Source organism: Poecilia reticulata, chromosome 18, assembly GCF_904066995.2.
Source record: "Poecilia reticulata chromosome 18, P_reticulata-male-v2, whole genome shotgun sequence".
NCBI lineage: Eukaryota > Metazoa > Chordata > Actinopteri > Cyprinodontiformes > Poeciliidae > Poecilia > Poecilia reticulata.
The window spans coordinates 11,941,473-11,963,654 of NC_088847.1; the positions used below are offsets into that span (position 1 = coordinate 11,941,473).

Sequence of the window (22,182 nt, forward strand, 5' to 3'; positions counted from 1 at the left end):
CGTTAGTGGTGGAAAAGTCTGGATGAAGATGTGAAGGAACCCTGGATCGTTAGCTATTTTTTGCATTCTGTTCATGAAGTCACATGTTTTAGTTTAGAGTCAGCCTGACTCAACTGATTAACTTTAATTATAGGCCTGAGCCCAAAGTAAGCCCAGCATATTATTTTAATTAAGATTTCACTGCTTTCGTATTTAGACCATAATTTGAGTTAGCAGTGTAAATTCTCCCGTTTTCAGCTTTTGCTTAACCTCTTCCGGTTCCATTTTGTCGCTTGTTGTAGCCGCATGGTGAGTCGAGTGCAAATCGTCTGGGACGTGTGATTGACGGGAGCGGAGCTGGGCGAGGCCGCGTGCCCTGCGCTCGTTACAGTCTAATGAACTTCTCCACCTTACTTTATTTTCTCAACGGGTTAACCCATCTGCTCCTCTATTTAGACTGTAATAAGTGGATCAGCACAACATGCATTCTCGCTTGGTTTCTTTCTGTGCAGAGTATATTTAAGGCTGAAATGATGAACCGGTTATTGAAATGATCGTCAGCTAATTTAGTAATCAATTAATCATTAGCTGGAGCATACAGACTCAGAAAATAAGGTAGTTTGCTGAAATAAATAAATACATTTGGAGCAGTAATTAACCCAAATTTTGCTGTAAACATCTGCCTTTAAATATGTTTTAGCTGACACTCCTCAAGCTGCACTTCCAGCCTCTCCGGGTTTTAACTCACGAAAGGAATGCTGCTACTGCACCTTACGCAATAAGATGTTTGTTTTCTTGTTTTTAAAAAGGAGTTGAAATATGTTTGTTTTAATATCTTTCTAACACTGTGTAAAAAAAAAAGGGTTAAATGAAAAATCAGCAGAATGCACCGCTTTACTTATCAATTTGATTAATGATCAGAATAATTGACACAATAGATTCTGTGCACTGGCAGCAAAGAGTCGGGCAATATGAGCAAATAGACTCACACACAGAGTATAAAGTAGAGTACAGAATAAAATACCGTATAGTAAGGGGAAAATTTCGACATAATGTCAATGCTAATGTCAAATTTATTTGTGAAACACTTTTAAAAACAAGTTGAGACTGCAGCAAAGCGCTGTACAAAGCATAAAAACTATAAAATCACAGAAGAGACATCTTCCACTGTGAGGTTATAAAAAAGACTCCAGTCCAGAGTAACGTGCAGCTGAGCTGGTTATAAAAAAAAAACAAGATTAAACAAATTCCAGATCGATTTACAATAAAATAGATGTTAGCCGCAGCTCTACGAAACGCGGCATAGAAGCCTGACCCGGACATTGAGCAAAACAACCCGAATTTCAGGTCTCGTTCGGGGGGCCATAACTGCTAACGTATTTCCTGTTGTGCGCCCCCTGCAGGTGTGCGGAGAGCATGCTGTGCGTGGTGCCCGACATCTCGGCCTTCCGCGAGGGCTGGCGCTGGGTGCGGCAGCCCGTCCAGGTCCCCGTCACGCTGGTGAGGAACGACGGCATCATCTACTCCACCACGCTGACCTTCACCTACACGCCCGAGCCCGGCCCGAGGCCGCACTGCAGCGCCGCCGGCGCCATCCTGCGGGCCGGCAACGCCAGCCTGCACAGCAACAGCGGCCAGGAGGCCGCCGCCCCCAGCGTCTACGGCCCCAGCAGCACCACCGGCGCCGGGGTCACGTCCTCGTCCTCCGCCGCCGCCGTGGTGTCCTAACGCACACACACAGTATGCCTTGAGAGCGAAACACACCTTGGGGTATATACATGACAGACTATAGGAATCAAACCCAAACTCTTGACTCGTCGTAGAGTGCTGCGTGTTTTAGCTTGGGATACAAACGAAAGGAGCAAAACTGAAGGAGCGACATCACCGACGGTGTCGGCCAATGGGAATAAGCAGAAGAGCTCCGTGTGACGACCCCGCGGTTAACTTTAGGGACCTGCCTATTTAATCCCGGTGCTTGGAACGAGTGACGTTCCTGCAGGCTCAGAGCACCAGCACCTTCCTTCAGCTGTGAGAAACGACGACGACAACAATACATCCACCCTGAACGCAACGCCGACGGCAACCTGAACGGATCGGCCCGTCGTCGGCCCGCCTGGATTCACGCTGATCAGCTCCCATGAGCCTCGGCTGGGCGTATTGTTGTTGTTGCAGGACGCCGAGGGACACACAAAAAACGTGACGATAACATAGTTTTTATGGACCAAGGATCTTGTATAAGCTTTAGTAAAGGTACATTTTTCTCCATACCTTTTTTTGTATTAAACATATAGTACACTTTTGTTACCAAATAGTTTCTATTCCTTCTCTGAGCTTTTGGGCTTTGTTTCGCCTCCCCCTCTGCCTCCTGTTTGAGGTCCAAACTCCCGAACCTTTTATGTTAATGTGACCTTACAACAAACGCCTGCTTCTCAGTCTTTGGATTGTTTTTTTTTGTTTTTTTCTTTTGATACGTCTTCTTTTGGGTGGGAGGGGGGAGAAAAACAAAAAACAAAATCTGAAGTCTGGGTTTGTTTATTCTCATAAGCGAAGGTTGGTTTTTATTATGCTTGTTTTTATTGGGGGGCGGGGGGGAGGACGACCTCAGAGGGGCCTATATTTTTTATCCTTTTTGGTTTTTATGAAGTCTTTAAAAAGAAAAAGCTTTAAGCAACGCCTTTTGCCTTGCCTGCAATACTCTGCGTGCTCGCCGCGTCTCCTGGAACGCAAACGCTTCAGTACATCTCACATGGAGCCATAGCAACATCTGCAGAATATGTGGAGAAAAAAAAAAGGAAGAAAAAAAAAAAAAAAGACTTTCTTGGTTACAAAAACAAGTCAAACTCAATGTAATAAGCGTTAGTAAGCCTTAGTACTGTATATTCTTACTGTGCACACAGACCAGTCACATATCTAATATCTGTTGCTCACTGCACCCGGCGAGGCGTCTTCCAGCACGTGCTCTGCTTATATCCGGTAGTTTTCCAAAAAGAAGGAAAAGAAGAAAGAAAAAAAACACACAAAAACGATGGACACTTTTTCAATTTGATGTGGCCTTACTGCAAAACGACAGGAAAAAGAAAAGAGTTCACCTTTTTCTTATATGCTGTTTACTCACCTTGGAAGAAGCTGTGCGTAGCACAAACTAATGCCTCGCTGCTTAGCACAGGAGCTCTGCTGTCTCTGAGCTCATCGCTGCGGCTTCACCCTCCCTGCAAAAGCAGCCTCCTTCTCCTGAAGCCTTCCTGTTTTGATTTCTTTTATTTTTTTATTTTTTTTGTAGTGTACAAATACAAAGATCCCTGCTCTTCTGTTTTTGTTTCAATATTGTTCTTCTGCTGCCACGGTTGGGACAATCTCTCCCAAGTAGGCATGGACCGGTGCGATGAGCTTGAGGGGAAAAAAAAAACTGTCACAATATTTGCAAAAAGATTTCAAATTTACTCCCATTTAAAACGGGAAAAACGCCAGCTGGAATAATTCACTGTAGCTGCTTCTACGCCTGAACGAAAGCCGTTCTATTTAAGAATTCAAACGTCGCCACGTCTTGTTTTACTTCTTAAGGTACTGATCCACAAGGGCAAAATGCCAGATTTTCCCACCACATATTGAATTCTCAACTCTTCCTAACTCTGCTGGTTAAAAGTGAACAACATAAAATTCTAATTTGTGTGTTTTTCTGGTTTGAAAATGCAACTTTCCCCCCCTTATTTACACCATTTGCTCTATATTAATGCTCAAAATTAGTTTTGAAATTTGACATAGATGTGACCAGTAGTTAATTTTTACAGGTAAGCACCAAAATGTTTCATACATGTTTAAGGTTTAACATACTTTATCTGGTTTGAAATGAGATCTGCTAACAGATAATGAGACAATGTTCAGAGCTTAAGTAAAAAAAAAAAAGAAAAAAAAAAGTCTACTTAAGGTATTTCTTTACCTTTTCTAAAGCAGATTTTACAACAACCTAGCCCTTATAGTTGCTGATTTCCATTGGTATTTTTTATATTTTATTTTATTTTTGGTGACTAAATGTTAAAATTACTGCCAGTCAGAAGAAGCATTTTGGCAGTATTATAAGATAACTTTATAGCTCAACTTACAGCGGATATCAAAAATTTTGTTTAATTGTAGATGGTAAAATCTTGAAGAAAAAAAAAGTGCAGTAGTTTTTATCTGAGCGCTGTATTTTTTTTTTGTTTTTTGTTTCCAATTTGATTTTGTTGCATAGACTTGAGCAAAAATACAAAATAAAATAGAAATAAATTACTTTGTAGGCTCCAAGCACTCAAATCAACAAACATCATGCCTTTTTTCATTATTATCTTAAAACACAAAAAACCGGCTAACTAGCTTTGTAGCTACTACTCGTACTCCTTCAGCAGATGTGCTTTCTTGTAAGCGATGGACAATAAAATGACCTTTCAGCCAGCTGACTGTCGGTGTGCAGCAGCAGGTGGGTCACTTCTGAACCTAACGACTTGTGCAGAAACTGTAAGGTGGGAAAATGTTGTGCTTTTGAACTCGTAAGAGAGACTGATGCCTTTGTTTGCACTCCATAGCCGTACGTGTTTTCTGGAATAGAAAGGTTTCCAGCCAAATGTGTTTCTTTTTTCTTTTTTTTTTAAATAAGTGGAATAAGGAAATCGCCTTCTTCTTCAGCGTGCAGCAACAGGTGGGGGAGGGAGGTTTTGCGTGAATTGAAAACTTATTATTTTTTTATCTGAACTCGGTCCATGCCTACGTCGTGACAGCTGTAAGCCCCTCTCAGCTTTCTGTTGTTTAAATTACCCTGTGGTTAAAAGAAGAAAAAAAAGGCCTTTTTAAAATGTGTATTTAAAACGAAAACGTGCATTTCTGAACATAACAGCAATATTGTACAGGTCATTTCATTGTCGTGGTTTTGTGCTCTCATTCGCCTGAGCACTAGTTCACCAGCCAGCAAGTTCCTTAAAGCGTGCTAGTGCCGTAACGTCGTCACTGTGACCGAATACTGATTCGGTCCATTAAAAAAAAAAAAAAATTGAGCTTCCGGTCTTCCACCAGATCAAAAAAAAAACAACAAGAAGACGTCTAGCTTGTGGGGAGACATTCAAAGGCAATACAAAACGAGAACAGCACTGTAACTTGAATGTCTGCTCAGTGAAGTGTTTCATAATTTTGTTGCACCTCGAAACAGGAACAGAAAAGGATTCGTTCCACCCCCCCCCCCTTTAATGCATAAAAAAAAGTGCAGAAAAGAAGTTAAGTTATGCCCTGTTCTTATCCATCATGTTTGTTATTAATGTAAAATGTTTTATATTGTAATATTGATATTTTTTAAATTATTGGTACAAAGTCTCCCGTTGTCTTACGTCAATTTTTCAACAAAAAAAAGATGGGAAAACAAAGTGCATTATTGCCCGTGCTGCCTCTAAAGTTTCCCTTAAAGTACGCCACTTCCTGGAATGACTTTAAACTTAAAAAAAAAAGAAATAAATAAAAATAAGTGCTGCAGCAGCGGAATAGCATCCAAACGGCGCTTCCCTTTACTCTGCAGGATGGAGGTCACCAAATCTTAACTGTAATTTTTTTTTTTTTTTTTACCTTCCTCCGTCTCCTAAGATTAAATATTTGTTTACGTGTAGCCGCCTCGAAGCAAACCGCGCCACCCCGAGCAGCTTTCAGATTCATTAAGAAAACAAAAATGGCGGCTCTTGTTCTCAACAAATCCGTCGCCTTCGACAATCCGAGTTAATTTACTGGGTTTTCTGTTTTCAGAATGTGCTAATTCAAAAAAGAAGGGGGAACATACTGTGGAAAAATAAAAAAAAATAAAATGTTACATGCCTTCACAATACGCACGCTGTGTTGATGTGAACCTTCACAAGAGGGAAAACACCGTCTCTCTCTCTCTCCTTGTTTGCTTTCGTGTCTTTTTGTTCCTCTCCGTGCGTCCTTGTCGTGCTTTTTTTTTATTTTTATTTTACACTACCAAAAACACACAAAAAAGAAAAAAGCAGCTGTTCTGTGTGGATGTGTTTTTATGAGCTCTGAACAATGTATGTATCTTCTTAATATGCCAAATGTCTTTTTATAATGTAGTTTTCATGCACTGCTAAAAAAAAATAAAATAAAATAAAAAACCAGGGCAGAGTGAGAGGCAGCTTTAAACGAATAAAACGGAGTGTGGAGCCCTTTCTCTGTCGCACTCAGCCTTACTTCTCCTTTTAGACTATTTGGCTGTTTGCACTACAGAGCGCTAAACTTTCTACTTCTTCTCACACATTTCATCCTTCATTGTTTTTAATGTTTCTGTTTGTATCTTCCATTGTGCATTTGAAGATTTCTCACTTTTGTTTGTTGTTGTCGATGCTTAGCCTCGCTGCACCTGGACCGCCCTTTCTTTGTCTTCATCTCCCGCTACTCTCACTGTTATCTGTGTATTATTCTAGTAAAATGGTAAGCAGAGGTGTCATGTGGTAGTTATATACTCAGTGCTCAAAGGGTTGCTGATGGTAGAAACCTGTGCCGTTTGTAACATTTAGCAATAACGTCAAAACAAAGGGGACGTTTTTTTTTATTTTTTTTTATTTTTTGTTTTTCTTTTTTAATAACATATGTTAGTTTGTTTTTGTACATATTGCAGCTCCAGATCATGCTCAAAACTGTATGTCATTAAAAGAAGAAAGGAAAAAAACAGAAAAAAAACAAGAAAAAAACTTGCAATATTGGAATAAAATGAGAGTTTAAAAAGTGATAAAATGTGAATGTTTTTAATTAGTGAGAGTATGTTTTTTTTTTTTTTTTAATCATTTTATTTACTACTTTTACTCTGAATGGATGCTACAAAGGGTAACGGATAACTGACCTGGATTTGTCCTGCTCTTACGTAAAGCTTTCTTCTTATTTGCTCCTTCAGTGACACACGAGTCTCGCCAGAGTCGCTCTTCTCCTTCAAGGTCCACTTTGTGAAACCCACTAAAAGCACCGACTTGTTTTGCCCTGGATCTGAATGTGTGCGCTCCAGGTTCTTATACGCAGCCCTTTACACGCAAACTTCACAATTTAAAACTAAAAAAATTGATGTTTCTCCTCGGACGTGCAATACCATTCGCATCCAAATTTTCGCCAAACGTTTGTCACAAATTACCAATAATTATGACCCATGGACCAGAGAAATGAATTACATTAATCATGTGTTTGACTCAGTCAGATCTAAATAAGTAAGAGTTAGAGGGCCGATAAAAAGTTTTCACCCCCTTTGATCCTTTAAAATTGGGAAGGAGGCATTTATGTAATCAATTATTCTACTTTAAATATGTTTATATAATTATTTTTTATAGAAATCAGTTTTTTTGATATCAAAGGGGTTTTTTTTTGTCAAAAAAGCCAAATATTGTTGACTATAATTTGTAAAAGCAGTAAAAAAGGAGAAAACATTAAACGGGTGAATACTTTTTATCAGCACTGTGTAGAGCCATAACCCCCAAAAGACGCTTCCACAAGAGGAACTGAATACAAATGCAAGCCACACTTTTAGATTTTTTTAAAATAATTTAGTTGTAAACATTTTTTTTTTTCCCCACTTCAAAGTTGTGCACAACTTTACCGCCTGTACATATTACACAAATTCCTGCGAGACGCATTGAAGTTCATAGTTGTGACCGTGACTCATGGAAAACGTCTGGAAAATGTCGAAACATTTTCCGACGGCCATGTCTGCAATAGGTCGACAAATATCCCACGATCGTATTTTTCTAGTCAGTCGTTCGCCTGAAACGAGCCTGATCACAAAAAGACGGCGGAGAACGTTTGAGAACCCACATTTCACATCACAGCTGGCAGAGAACGACAAGAGAAATATTGGATTCTTCACAGGAAAAGAACAAACAAACAAAAAAAAAACACGCACAAGTTGCTACATTGATGCTGCTGTGTTCGACAGTAAGAACGTGTGGAAATCGAGTGGGTGAGGGGAGAGACTGACTCTTTAAAGACAAGCTGCAGGTGTTACAAATCCCACAAAAAGATAAGGCCGCTCCAGTTGTCCAGTCCTTCAGGTACATACATACAGAGGGTCAAGGGCAGCAGCTGTTTGTGCAGCGGTGGGTGTTTCAGTTCGAAGCTGCTGGTTGTGATTAATGTGTCGGTGAGGCCGGCGATTCCTAGAAGTTGAGGATATCTTCTAGGGAAGTGGGAAGGCAGCATGTAGAGATTCAAATCAAAGAGAACCTAGAAGCGGTTCAGTGTCTCGGCGTTTAGTTTTTTCAGAAGTATAAAAATGTTCCAGTATGTAAATTCAATGCTGAAAACGACTAATAAATTGTGGTGAGAAAAAAAAAACCCTACATTGTATTGATTATTTAGCCGCAGTAAGCTTAGTTCCGTTCAGTTTTTCTTGCTAAAGGGAGCAGAAATATTTCTAACCATATAAAGTTAAGCAATTTTTTTAAACCAATGTTGCGTTGAATTTAAATTCAAACTTGCTTGAATTATTTTAATTTTTACACGTGTTACGGTAATTTTGACTTGTGCTTCTCAGCCTTGGGACTTTTCCCGCTCTTTTTACTCTTCCTGCTAATTGCTAAGAAAATCACCATCTAACAACTTTTCTTTCCTTACAATTGAGATTAAGTGTGTACAAAATATATTTTTACTAAAATGGAAAACATAGGCTCCCGATGCCAGCCTATACTGTCTCGTTAGCATCAGTCTAAAGAACACCAACACTAAAAGTGCTGTTTTAAACATTTAGCAGCGACTAGGCTTCAAAAACACTCCAAAATGTCGGGGATTGAATCTTTTGTTCTCTAAAAGTTTAGGTTTAAACTTTAAGGTCGACTTTTGAAAATTAGATGCATCTGTATCAAGAAAGGGAAATAAAAAATAAATAAAACTTGAGCTCTCCCACACTGTGCAAACTCTCTGTATCCACCACAACTTTGGATCTCAAACTAAGGTACACAGACTATTTACTCACTGGTACCATTAAAACTGAAAGTAATACTTGAGCCATCCCTTATTTACCTAAGAAATATTTGGCAACCCCGAGGGCACTCGCACGGCACTAAAAGTTCATTTCCATGTAGTGAGTTGATCCTTTGGTATGAAAAATAAATAAAACGAGAACGTGTCCTTACAGAAAGGTAACACAACCTGTTGTGACGCAGCAGATCACTGTGAACCACACCCCATCGACCTCCAGAACACGTTGACTTTCACAACAGGAGCAAATGAATGGCGAAACATACTTCAAAGAAACAGCGGGGCTTGAAGATTTTCAAAAATATCCTTCATTTTCTCATGTGCAAGCCTGCATGACAAGCGTTTCAAAAATGCCGCCAAGCTACAAAACAGAGTGAAAACCAATGAAATGAAAATGGGTTTGAATCGAGGACATCATTCTGTCATCAATGAAGAAATGAACATGTAAATGTTTAGGATTTGTTGTCTTTGATTCGGCCTTTTTTAAAAGAAAAAGGCAACCTGTTATTTCACAACACACTACTGAACATTTCTTGTAACTTGTTATTCTTTTCAGCACAAATGCGAATTTAAACATTGATTGGAAATGGGATCGATACAAATCTAGCCGCAAGCTGCATTCGATTTGTCTCAGAGGTTGAAACTCAGAGGTGGGGACGGCGTCACGCCAGGCCTGACGGCTTTCCGGCTTCAACTCTGAATGTTTGTGGCGCTAATTACTTTTAGCTACTAATACATGTTGCTTCCAAATACAACAAAAGAAACAAACTTACAGATACAACCAAGAGTGGGCAATTATGAAGTAGGCAACTGACCAGCTACAAAGATAAAAAAAAATAAAAATACTGAGTTTCATTAGTTTCTGCTTAGGACATTGTTTTTTGTGACTAAAAATAATAATAATAAAAAAAGAAAAGTCCCACTTATTTTTGCCTGTGAACTGGTCTTTAAACATTAGACATAGTTTTAACATCTTCAAAAAAAAAATTATTTAAGAAAAATGTTTATTTCTTCATATCGACGCTTCTGGAGTATGTGTCAGTATTTACGTGTAGAACCGGGACATTGACTTATTTCCTGCTGCGTCAGAGCACTTCGAGTCACGCTCACGGCCCCTGAAGCTCTGAAGGTCTCTGAGAAACATCTGGCTACGATCGTCTGCTGTGAGGAGCCTGCATCGATCAAGGCGTTAGACTACCGACTCGTGTCGTTCCACACCAAGCTTAAAACGAAAGAAATACCCATCAACTGGTCCTGAAAGCACTGTGAGGGCTCAGCAACACACAACACGCCGTCTTTACTCCAGGCGGCATGCAGTGAGATCACGGGACCTTGCTGCACTGCGTCATGGGGATGTTCGTGTTGACGCAGGGTGTGCTCTCTCTCATGCTTTGAGAATAGACGTTCATGCCACTGGACAGCGTAAATCGTCTTTCCACGTCATTGTGCAACACAGATGGCCTCTTTGTCTTCCCATAGTAGAACCACTTCCGGATTCTCCACGAGATTTTGTAGTTAGCCAGTATGGCCCGCCGGAAGCGTTTGTTCATGAAGCAGTACACGATGGGGTTGACGCAGGACGAAGTGTAGGACAGCAGGTGGATGAAAGAGATGGGCGCCCCCGTCAGACGGTTCGCCGAGGTCTTGTCGAACGCCTTCCACGCGTTGACGACGTAGATGGGGGTCCAGCAGAGGAAGAAGAGAACGACGATGATTATGAGCATGTGTATGACGCGTTTATTGGCTACCAGCTCGTTTTGCCTGGAGTTTCGGGACGTCTCCGGTAACTCGCCGCTTTTGCTCCTCCTCGTTCTCTTGCTCTCAGATGAGTTGCAGCCATTGCCGTTTGCTGGTTTGACGCTGCCGGTACTGGAGTGGCGTTCTGGTGCGGACGAGCATGTGGAAAAACAAAGTGGCAGTTTCAGAGTGGACTCTTTACGCTACAGCAGGGACTGGGAAATCTATTTGGCTTTAGATTTCCCATTCTGCAATTTTCATTAATGGGACTAAAACCGAATGAAATGGTTTGGTTTAGTAAAAAATAAAATTGGTTGAAGTTCTTAGAATCGACTTAAACTTACTTTGATTTGCAGATATTATTTGTTTTTACCTCTGTGATCTATATTATTAGCATTGAGTGATAAATGACATAAAAATCCAGTTTGCAAGAACACTTCTGTTGTTTTTAAAGCAAACTTGTCATGCACTTCTACTGCGCAACAATGCTAAAGTAGCATCTTCTTGTACATCTGTGGTCCCAACTCTATTTAATTAATTCAGTCATCCACACTGTGACATTTTATAATGTTTCTCAACATGCTGTAAAGCACTCAAAACACATTGTCGCGTGCTGTAAGGTAAACAACAACAAACAATAAAACATTAGAAACACATGTAATTGTTGCAGTCATGTCATACCACTGCTGGAGCTCTTCAGGGACTGCGCTCGCCTGATTCCCTTGTACAGCTTCACGCAGATGCGTCCGTAGGCCGTCGCCATCATGATACCAGGAATCAGGAAAAGCACCAGCAGCAGCGCGATGTACCTACGATGACCACATGTCACCAGAATCAGTGCACTGCAGTGAGCATTTGTTGGATTGAACTCAAGGCAACGCCAAATTACTTTGTAGTAAATTAAACGTGGGCTGAATGAATGGTTCCTGGGGTGAGGGTTCCTCACAGGTCGTTTAAAAAAGCAGAATTTCTTCAGATTTAATGGTTTCATGTGGCTAAAGGTACAAATAAAGGGTAATTTGAATCTCACTCAACATGAGCTCAGTGTGATTGACAGCAAACAGAGTCTGATCTCTGTTCTTACTGCCAAGCTTTCGTGCCTGCTTAGGGGTTCCTGCACACGTATAAAAGTGATATAAAACTTGTTCAAGCCAGGATTGTACCGGTCCATCCCCCTGCTATTTACTCCCTGGGCAACTGCCCATATCACTTGTAACAAAACCCAACTTCCTGGACAAGCCAAGCAGACATGCAGCCATTTCAATCATGTTTTCTATTTGAATGGTTTTGGTTGCTGGATTTCCTCGCTCTCTCTTCATCAAGACGAGAAAACCACTCGGCAAAAAAGCCGTCTTAAGCTAACCGCTTTGCGGTAATCGTGTAGCACAAATCTCCCCAATGAATAGGTTTGTATCTTACCAGGACTGCTGGAACACTGCGTTGGGCCATACCAGGCGACACATGTGTCCCGTGCTGTTGTCGAGGCGGGTGAAGGGAATCAGGGTGCTGGAAATCGGGTAGGGCAGCATCAAGATGGAGGACACCACCCAAGTGGCGGTGATGACCTTTTTGGCGTGGCTCCTTGTCTGCCACGCCATGGAAGCGAGGGGGCTGCAAATGGCATAGTAGCGCTCGATGGAGATGGCCACCAGGTTGAAGGTGGAAACGCTGACCGAGACGCCTGCGCAGAGAGGAAAACACACCAAAAGCTCTGATTGACCATGAAGCGATATCCTTTCTCTCTCAGGTGTTAGTGTTTTACAGCAAATGCTTGATGAACTGCTTTTGTTACAGGACTGAAGAGATTAATGGTAATTTGCAGTGTCATGAAAATCTACTGACGTAAACAGTTAATTTATACTATAATTGGATTCGTATTCAGCAGATCTGGCATAACCTGACACTTGGTTACGCATAACGTTAGTGCTGGTTTGATGTTTAAGTTTGTCAAAACCACGTTGGACTCGATGCTGAGTTTCCCTAGATATACACTTTTTAAATAATTTCCAGCAACTAACTGAGTTTACTGTCCTGTTTGGTAACTAGGATCAATTAAAAATGTACGTGCGACTGAATTGAGACAATCTTTTTGTAAAGTGCGTATAGACGATATCTGTCATGAATTGGCGCTATATCAATAAACTGAATATTGTGTTGTGTTGCTTAATCCTGGAAATGAAATAACTATATTTCCTTTGTCGGAACCACAGTCTTAGATTCTTTCTGTGTTTATTACATAACTGAAATACACATTGAATGCATTAATACCGTGTCAGTTTTACAAATAAAATATATGAATGTCAAAGAGGTTTAAGCTAAGAATATAAATAAAAACCACAGTTTGTCCTATGTTTAACCATTTAAAAAAAAAAATTCTGCAGAATATTTGGAAAGCTGTTGCTTGTGATATTCATGAAAGGATGCTGAGGAAAGTAAAATGTAAAAAAGAGATGCCATGTCAAAATTTAAAATGAACAAATAGCACCAACACACCTTAATAAGTCAGAGCGTAAAAAAAAGAAACTAAAAAGACACATTTTGACACAGCCAAACTCACATATATGTTTTCTGTACAGCTACAGTTCATGCAAAGACAAACTAGTGCCATTAATTTGATCCCTTTTAACTCTCAGACTTTCTGTCTGCGAGTGTGTGTGTTAAATGTGACGTTTTGTCATATTTAACACACCGTTGCTGCATCTGATCAGTGTGAACACTGTCCTCCTTAGCAATGACAACTTGATCTATAAATACATTTCAAATTACGGCTGGGCACAACCTGCAAGAGTGACACAAAAGCAGATAAAAACATGGACAAATGACGCAGCAATCCCCGAGGACGGGCCTTTAATCTCCATGTACGGCTAAATAGAGCAACAGGAAGTGAGGAGAGGAATTAAAATCACATTTCCTCGTGTTTCTGTAATTGGATGAAAATGAAATATCTGCATTCAATGCATCATCTGTAACGACTCCACCTTGTTAGAAAGATCCCCACAGAGGTTTTCTGCAAGGCTCATGAAGACGTAATAAAAGGTCATTTATCAGAATCACAGGCAAATTAAAGTCAAGGAAGAGGTTCGCATCCCTGAACGAACTAAATCATCTCTGTTTAGTCTGTCTCTGTAGGAAACGTCAAATCCCAGAATCAAAATAAATGGAAACCCTCTTCCAGTGCCGTCTAATCGCCTTCATGCCCTCTGAAAGTTCCCACGTTGTGTCACAAACCCAGACTTTAAAGTATCTCAGTTGGATTTTATTTTTGTGTTCTTTCAAATATATAAATATGAATATATAGAGAGTTGACTAATTTTGAAATGGAAGAAATATGATTTTCTTTTTTTTTTTTTTTACAGATAAAAAGAATTAAAAATGTGGCACGAATTTGAATTCAATTACCCTATAGTAAAACCCAGTGCTACCTATTATCTTCAGAAGACACTTAATTAGTAAACAAATCAAGAAAATATGCATTTGTAGAAAACAAACTAACAAAAACTTAAACACTGCCATAACGCTTGCCATAGCTTGTCACTACATAGACAGCTAACACTGTAGATTGCTGAACGCACTTAAAATTAACATCTAACTCTATAACACTGCAGTGACGCACACCTATTAACTTTAACCTTTAATTAATAAAGACTTTCCCCTTCAAACTTCAGCTGGCCCAGCTGGATTCCATAGATAGATGAGAGAGTAGCATTTTTTCTTTTTATTAGCAGTACGCTAACCAGATGCAGCTAGCTTAGCATAAACAACGCAGCTTAGGTGGAATCCAATCTGTACAGTCTGTTAATCTTACACTTTTAACTTGGTCATGTAAGTTACTTTAGCGAGAAAAAAGTAAACATAAGGTAAGCATTGTTAACATTGTGGGAAACCTTATTCTTTGGAAGGACTCTATCACAATCTGTTGATCTGTTTAGCCAAGTTTCAAAGGTTTTTTTTTTTTAGATATTGTGGAGTTGTCAGACAAATGTAGGCAGACAATCTAGTACGGATACGCTGCCGGTGTTCTGCACTGTCCAAGCAGACGCATATCTTATAATAAGAGCAACTATGCCTCTGTAATGTCTGCAGCTGTCAGACAATGTGCAGCACGGGAGCAGGAAAAAAACGCTTGCACTGACTGGGAAATGACATATCTTTCCTGCTAATGGAGTCAAGTGGACCTAATGTGGACTGCCAAAAAAAGGGAAAGGTCCAATAAACACAACCTTCATTTCTCAATGAATGAGTTCCTGCGTTGCATGCAACCCCACAGGCTTATCTATCAGGACTTGATCTAAGACAAAGCAACGTAAGAGCATGAACCACAGAAAGCAATCCGAGAGATTTAAGCCGCAGCAGACAAAATCGGAGCTAGCGGATGAATTTCAATGACAGTCTGGCCGCAGCATTAAAAGCCATCAGGAAAAACTATCTCTTGATTGCTTTGCTAAACCCAACTAAACCGTTGGACCAAATTTGGACTCCGATGTCGACTAATTTTCTTATTGAAAGTAATACTCTCATTGTGGTTTTTGATCAAGATGGTTACAAACAAGCTTCAGGGCTGTGAGGACGTATTCACCCCGTTGCAGATTTAATCTGTTTTTTTGGGGTTTTTTTGTCACACTGAAATATTTTAGATCATCAAACTAGATTCAACACCAGATAAGCTGAATGAATACAAAACTCAGGAGGATAAATAGGCTACAGGACGTCAGAAAAACAAAAACAACACGCCTTGTTATATGAAAGAATATAAGGAAATGTGGGAAATAAAGTACTTAATATCAATCTGTCTGGAAAGGACCAGAAAACCACAATGAGAGCCATCATCCACAAATCAGGAAATCAGTGCCTAACTTTATCAGAAATGTCCGAACAACATCTAAAGAATTCATCTGCCTCATTTAAGGTCAATGTTTATGATTCAGAAATAAGAAAGAGACTGGACAATAACCCCCAATAATGTTCTACATTATATATTAACAACACAAGTCTTCTAGGAATATTTTCTGTTGATTTTAAGATTCTGTTGCAGTAAAGGGAAACTTGCATCTTGTTGCATGTGGTGTAAAACTTCATTACGACAGGCAGACATGGTGGTTGTGTCATGGTTTTACAAGGGAATAGTCAAAGTCTGCACTAAAATTGCTGTGACATGAGCTTAAACCGGCTGTACAACACTTTAAGAATAATCCGAAACAGCTGTGTAAAGAGTGGGCAAAATGACTACACAGTGGGTGTAAAAGACGCTTCGACATTGATCACAAACGGTTGATAGTAGCTGTTGCTAACAAAGTTGATACAAGGAGTTTTGTCTGATGTTGAGATTGGTTTTCAGGAGAAATGAGGCACATATTTAAATACTTTAACTAGTCCAGAGTCACTTGTCACTCATCTCTCAGAAGGCGTCTTAAAGGCGTATCTTCACACATATCCATGGTTCACGGTTTTAACAAGCACCCAAAGACTTGGACAAAACAAGTTGCAGGACAAAGCTTCACTTTTATACAACACGCATCATCTCCCGTCCAACTATAGCCAACTGAGGCTATATGCATCAGAGTTGGCCTCACTTTGGTTGGAAAGTTTACATTTATGTCGTCCCGAAGGGCTGAAATGTAGGACAGCTAACGATGGCGAACGTTACGTCTGCGGTGTTTGTCTTTCTCAGCCGATAAACTGATTATATTTGACGTGTCCTTGTTGACTCACGGAGGCCGCTCGGATTTTCTTCTTTACCCCGCGCCAAGTTATTTTCAGACGCAGTGTTTTGACGACCTCCTCAGAATACAGGGAAGACACAGAAAATGTCCAGTGAGGGCTGGCGTCTGGTATGATCGCTGCTTCAGAGCCCTCAGTCACATCAGAAGTGATTAGAGTTGTTACTCCCATTTGCACTTGACCAGAAAGGTAATTTGTGTGTTTTTCATACACAAAGAATGAACTGGTGAGATTAATTTTGGCAGGGGGAACAGGGCACCTTCTTCCTGCTGGTTTTCGTGGCAGTCAGTTTTCATCCTTTCTCATACAGATTATTAGGCAAGACCTAAATTGAAATTCAAAAGGCTTGTGGCTGGAAAAATATAAATTTATCCTCTCTGGACAAAAAAAAGGCCTCCTCTGGCCTGGATGAACTGTTTTTAGCTCAAGCTCATTAAATCTCCAGGAGCATTTGAACATGCAGGGAAATGAACCTTGTAAGAATGTCTCAGATGACTTCAATTATCTAATAAGCAATTACCATCACAACAAAAACTACAATAACTCATCATAGAGACAGAGTTGGATTATATTGCATTCAGCTTTAGGGAGATCAATTAAGATCTTTTCACACTTTATACTGCTAAAAAAGTATAAAAGTACTAAGCCCTCATTGGCTTTAGATGTTCCAGTCAAATGGACAACAATGCACAAAGTATGCACCCTATGCAACCTGAACACAACACAGGTGTGCAGCTCGCCAACTCCACAGAGAGAAAAAAAGCAGCAAAGAAGCAGCCGAATGACTGTGTGCGTTCATAAACCTGTAAGTTTTTTGTTATTATTCATGCTGTTATGTTTCTGTTTGAGAGGTAATGTGCCAATTTATTTAGCTGTATAGTGTATTTACTGCTTTGATTTATTTTTATGTTTCTGTTGTAATTCTGGTTCTAATTAGCTTGTATTATTTTGTTTGTTTACAGTACCGCACACACATGTACATACCTGCTTCATGTACATTCTGGCAAATATATAAAGAGTAAAAATTGAACTGGACTCTTCCTGATCTGTTCCGCATCCACATAGTCTACGTTTCACCCAGAAGTCTTCCCAACACCGTCGCTGATTGGCTCCTGAAGCCTGAGGAGGAGACTCCGGATTGGTGGCCTGCCAGAGCTGGACATCCTGCATGCATCCCGCGCTCATCCCAACCAGCCACACTGTTTGTTTTTGTTAAACATCTTGTAAAAGTTCTTGAAGGAGTTTGCAGGAGTGAGCGGACGTTTATTTTTGTCTAAGTTTATATTTATTTAGGGAGGCAAGTTTTTGTCATTTGGTTATTTACTTTCGAATAGCTAAGTTCTGGTTAACATTAAGATAGTTGTTATATTCGGCTCTTCTGATTCACTACACGACCGGTCACTAAAAGGTACCCGGTCATGCAGACTGCTGCTAAAAACATCTATAAAAAAATGGGTTGCTATCAAGAGCTCAGTGAATTCAGCTGTGGTACCAGGAGGCTACAAGTAGAATAAGTCGTGGCAGTTCATGGAATGCAGTAGTCGCCGATTGTCTTCTGAGTAAACAGCTACCATCCTCCAAACTTTGTGAAATTCAGAATAATTCACAGAGCTCACAGAGAGCTTCTTGGAATGGATTTCCAAGGCACCAAGTCCAATGCAAAGCATAGGATACAGAGGAGTATCCACTGAAATCTGGTATCTCAATGGACCAGTACGGACCAATGGATTTTTATGGAAACTGCCTGACTGCTTTGTGTCGAGTAGAGGACAAATTATGACGGCTGCATTTTGTCAATGTGTGCAAAAGGGCTCAAAGCAAGTTCCATCTTGCCTGGAATGAATAGAGTCCTGATGTCAACACCATGGAGCACATTGGGAATAATCTCAGTTCTTCTGGTTCTGGTCTACTCAACATCCCCAGAACCAAAACATGGAGAAGCAGCATCCAGTTTCTATGTACCTCAAATCTGGAAGAAAGTCGAAACACTGAGTTTCGACTGCTGAGAGTTGCCTTTTGTTAGTAGGAGGTCAAACACTGATCAGCTGTGTATTTTCTTGATGACTGGAATTTCACAAAATGTAATCTGTGTTGCTTGTGTCATAGTTGGACTTTGAACTGACTTGTTGCTGAAATGTGCTTTGCAAATAAACTTGACTTGACTAAACTAGACGACCAGAGTCAGTTCATCTCGTTCCAAAAACTCCAGTCCACCTTCTCACATCTGTACATACCCATGAAGTACATGACCATCTTGCACATGCCGAGGCCAAAGATGAAATCCTTCATGACGTTGGGGACTAAGGTGAAGGGGATGCACACCAGGGAGATCATGAGGTCGCTCACTGCCAGGGACAGCAGGAACAGATTGGTGATGGTGATCCGCGATCTTCGTTTTACATGCAGGAGGACGACGATGATGATGCTGTTGCCTATGAGGCTGAGGAGGAAGATGATGCTGTAGAGGACGATCCGGACAGGCTGGGAGATGTCTGAGAAGGAAAGATGTGTTAAAGTCTTTGTTTTCTTTTAAATTGGAGCATGTCAATGTGGATTCTGGGAAGAAGCTCTCAGGCAGGAGGAACGCTAAGTGGGCTTCTGATAACGACAAGTCAGTCTACTTTTCCATCTGCATTAAAAATAATTTTTAGAATCATTTTTTTAACACCTCCTGTCCAGCAGTGTGGTGCTCGGAATTATTGTCAACAAATATATTTTTACATGCGTATCATGCCTTGATGCTCCACTTGAGAAACATATGGAACTTTGTTAGACATCGCTTTGGGTTTATTTCAAATGTAATGGACACAGAGACAAAACGAGAGATAGGCAGTGAAAAAGTTTGAAGGGAAAGAACGAAATAGGAGAGAAGGAGCCATATAGAGGACACAAGTCAACACCTCCGTCTAAACCTGCGGAAAGAGAAAACACAAAAACCAAGAAACCATAGCAAACTACATGCACACAATAACAGTTGCAACGTGACTGGAAAGTACGCAGTGGCAACTGAGAGTGCATCTGACAAAAACCTGAGTCTAAACAAAGATTGGTCCCGTCATTTAAAATTTCTCCCTCCTTATTAATGAACTGTTTATCACTACAAAACGTGTAGAGTCAGACAATCACTTAAATAGAACATGAAGTCAGCTAAACGTTGGGCTGTGCAGAACGACAACGACCTGAAGTACAACAGAAAGTCCATGTCTGATTGGATCACATGAAAGAATATTCTGGAAACATAAATACAAACAGAGAAACTGTTTTTTTTTTCTGTTCCTCAACAGGTCGTTCATCCTCAGAAACCGTTTGGTGCGGCTGCAATAAATACATTTAAAAAATCTACAAATAGAGTGCCAAACATCTGCAACCATGTAAAAGCTCACTATCAGTTGTCTCTGAAATGTTTTCAGTTACTTCTTGAATAGGTTTTTTCACCCTCATAATAAATGAAACCATCATTAGAAACCTGCTTTTTAAACATGTTCTGATACCATTTGAGTGCTAATCTGAAGCATTTCAGTAAGAAAAGTTGAATCAGAATGAAAATATGTATTTTTTAAACACTGTGACTTTCCCTTCTAGAATTTAATTACTGAAAAAGATGAAGTTTTTCAGTGGCATTCTGAGAGGCACCTGCATGTTGTGGGGCTTCTATCCCACCTGTCACCGTATGGAGCTTTCTGCCCATTTGGGCCACATCTCAGTTCCGCTCTGGGTCTTCTGTCCTCTTACACTCGGTGTATATTTTCAAAGTCATCTGCCTCCCTTAAGGAAACATCACTCTAATATTTATATAAAAATGTGACTCATGTGCAGCCCCGCTGATGCTCAGCGTGCGCATTTTTATGAGTCGGTGCATCACTTCGGGCTGTGCCTTCCAGGGTTTTATTTGCAAAAATGTTCCAAACTGGAGCTTTTTACGTCCAAGTTCTTTTTTTTTTTTTCCGAAAAGTGCACAAATACAATTTGTGCTCACTTGACCGTGCAGAACCAGCGAGCGCTGACTGCATTAGCTTTTGTGGAGGACCTGATCCGTGCGCGTAATGCGCAATGACGCAAGAAAAAAATGCCCAAAGCGCTCGCTTTTCCTCCCAGCTCGTTTCTTTTCTTTTCTTTTTTTTTTTTTACCACAATATGGAGTTCAGAAGACTATTTTAGGTAAATCGAGAAATCTTCACAGACATGTTACATCAATATACTGGTCTACTTTACCGTTAGACTTTGGAGAGGGGCCCCGTCTTGGCTCGTAATCCGAAATATTGATCCCGAAGCGGCTCAAGACGTTGCTCAGATCTGTTGAATTAATCAAGAAGTCATAGGCCGTGACAGTCTCCATTTCGCCTTCTCTCCTCTGTGTGTGAGCTCAGGTCAAATCTGTCTGAAGCTCAGCAGCGGTCATGCTCTTTCATAAGAGAGAGAGAGAGAAAGAGAGTGAGAGAAAAAGAGAGAGGTAGAGAGAGAGAATGCGCGAATGGATCTCGAACTTTAAATATCCATTCACAAAACAAAAGCAGCGAGAGAAGGAAAAAAAAAACAGCTGTCACTGCTGCGCTCCTCTGTTGTTGACAGCATGCGGAGAGGGATCGTCAGCCCGCCTATATGACCACCAAACCCTCCTCCCTTCCAAAGAAAACTGGCAAACAAATCCCGATCAGAGCTGAAGAATTTTATTACAAACATCATTTGTGTCCTTGGCAATATTGAAAGGGCTTCTCAGCCTCTGCGCGGGCATGCTGCTGCAGGCTGTGGCATTTTCTTGAGAACGGGCGTAAAAGTGTAAGCGTTCTGATGCGTGTATAGACAGACAGACAGACAGACAGACAGACAGGCTGCCATCAACCATTAAGTTACGCGTTCAAAAGGCGCTGATTATTGTACTAAAAAGAGAACGCCAAAATGCATTAAAAAAGAAATATTTACACGCCCTCTGTTGCTGTTGTACCAAACAGAATAAATGAGTGGCTTTTTATAACTAATTTCCAAGGAGGCGATAATAGATGGTTAGGAGGACTCATAAAATGACGAGGTAGCAGGTAAAACAGGCTGGACCGGGCTTAGTTTCACTCCTCAGTTTGACATTTCTTTGAATCAGAGTACTTAAGAAAACGACACTAGATTATTTTCTGATGCCATAAACTTGTCCTCGCTGTATAATCGCTTCTTACTTTTGTTATGTTGTCGCTTTTGTGAATTTGCATGCTTCCATTTGCCTTTCACTTGACTTTACAGCTGGTATAGTGGACTTTTCCCCACAGGGGATCAATAAAAATATATTTCTATGCTATTCTATTTTAATCAAGTCCAGTCAAAATCTATGTTACATTTGGCTTGATTTGTGTTCTGCTGCATCTTATTCTTTTATGATTTATTGGATTTATAAGGTGTATTTTTGGCAGCAAAACAAAATCAAGTTGCTTCATACTAACCCAGAGACCATGGCAGCAATTTCCCAAAGCTTTATTCGTGTCTTTCCACAGCCAAGGTATTTAGAGGAGGAGCCGTTTAAAAGACATACCACGTGGCTGAAGAAATCCGGTGTTTGACTTGACTTGTTATCTGCGTTTCATCTCATCTTTCTAATTACAAACCTAACTAAGATAACAAAAGAAAACGTGAATGTTGGGAAATATTTGCCTAAACATTCTCTTAAGAAAAGATTCCTTAGAGGAATAGCGTTCAATGTAAACTTCACAAATCGTTCAAACCTTTAGGAAATGTTAGCTAAAAGGTTTCTTAAGGATTAATTGCAGCTTCCATTCCATGTGAAGAATTCCCTAAAGGTGA

The 22,182-nt window shown here is 40.3% G+C and overlaps 2 protein-coding genes across 3 annotated transcripts in view; one reads left to right on the plus strand and one right to left on the minus strand.

The window, feature by feature from the left end:
• rbpjb (recombination signal binding protein for immunoglobulin kappa J region b) overlaps positions 1 to 6,566 on the plus strand; it is a 52,710-nt gene extending 46,144 nt beyond the window's left edge. For both annotated transcript variants that reach the window (XM_081600035.1, XM_008435485.3), the window contains one exon: positions 1,383 to 6,566. In XM_081600035.1, coding sequence (XP_081456161.1) covers positions 1,383 to 1,707 — 325 coding nt within the window. In that variant the 3' untranslated portion in view covers positions 1,708 to 6,566. The remainder of the gene's footprint in view (positions 1 to 1,382) is intronic.
• On the minus strand, positions 6,529 to 22,052 carry cckar (cholecystokinin A receptor). Its single transcript, XM_008435483.3, has 5 exons — positions 20,611 to 22,052; positions 18,633 to 18,890; positions 12,100 to 12,361; positions 11,362 to 11,489; positions 6,529 to 10,825 (listed from the first exon to the last, which is right to left on the minus strand). Exons 1-5 carry the CDS (start codon positions 20,732 to 20,734, stop codon positions 10,266 to 10,268), a joined length of 1,332 nt encoding a protein of 443 aa, XP_008433705.1. The 5' UTR covers positions 20,735 to 22,052; the 3' UTR covers positions 6,529 to 10,265.
• Positions 22,053 to 22,182: the final 130 nt, after the last annotated feature.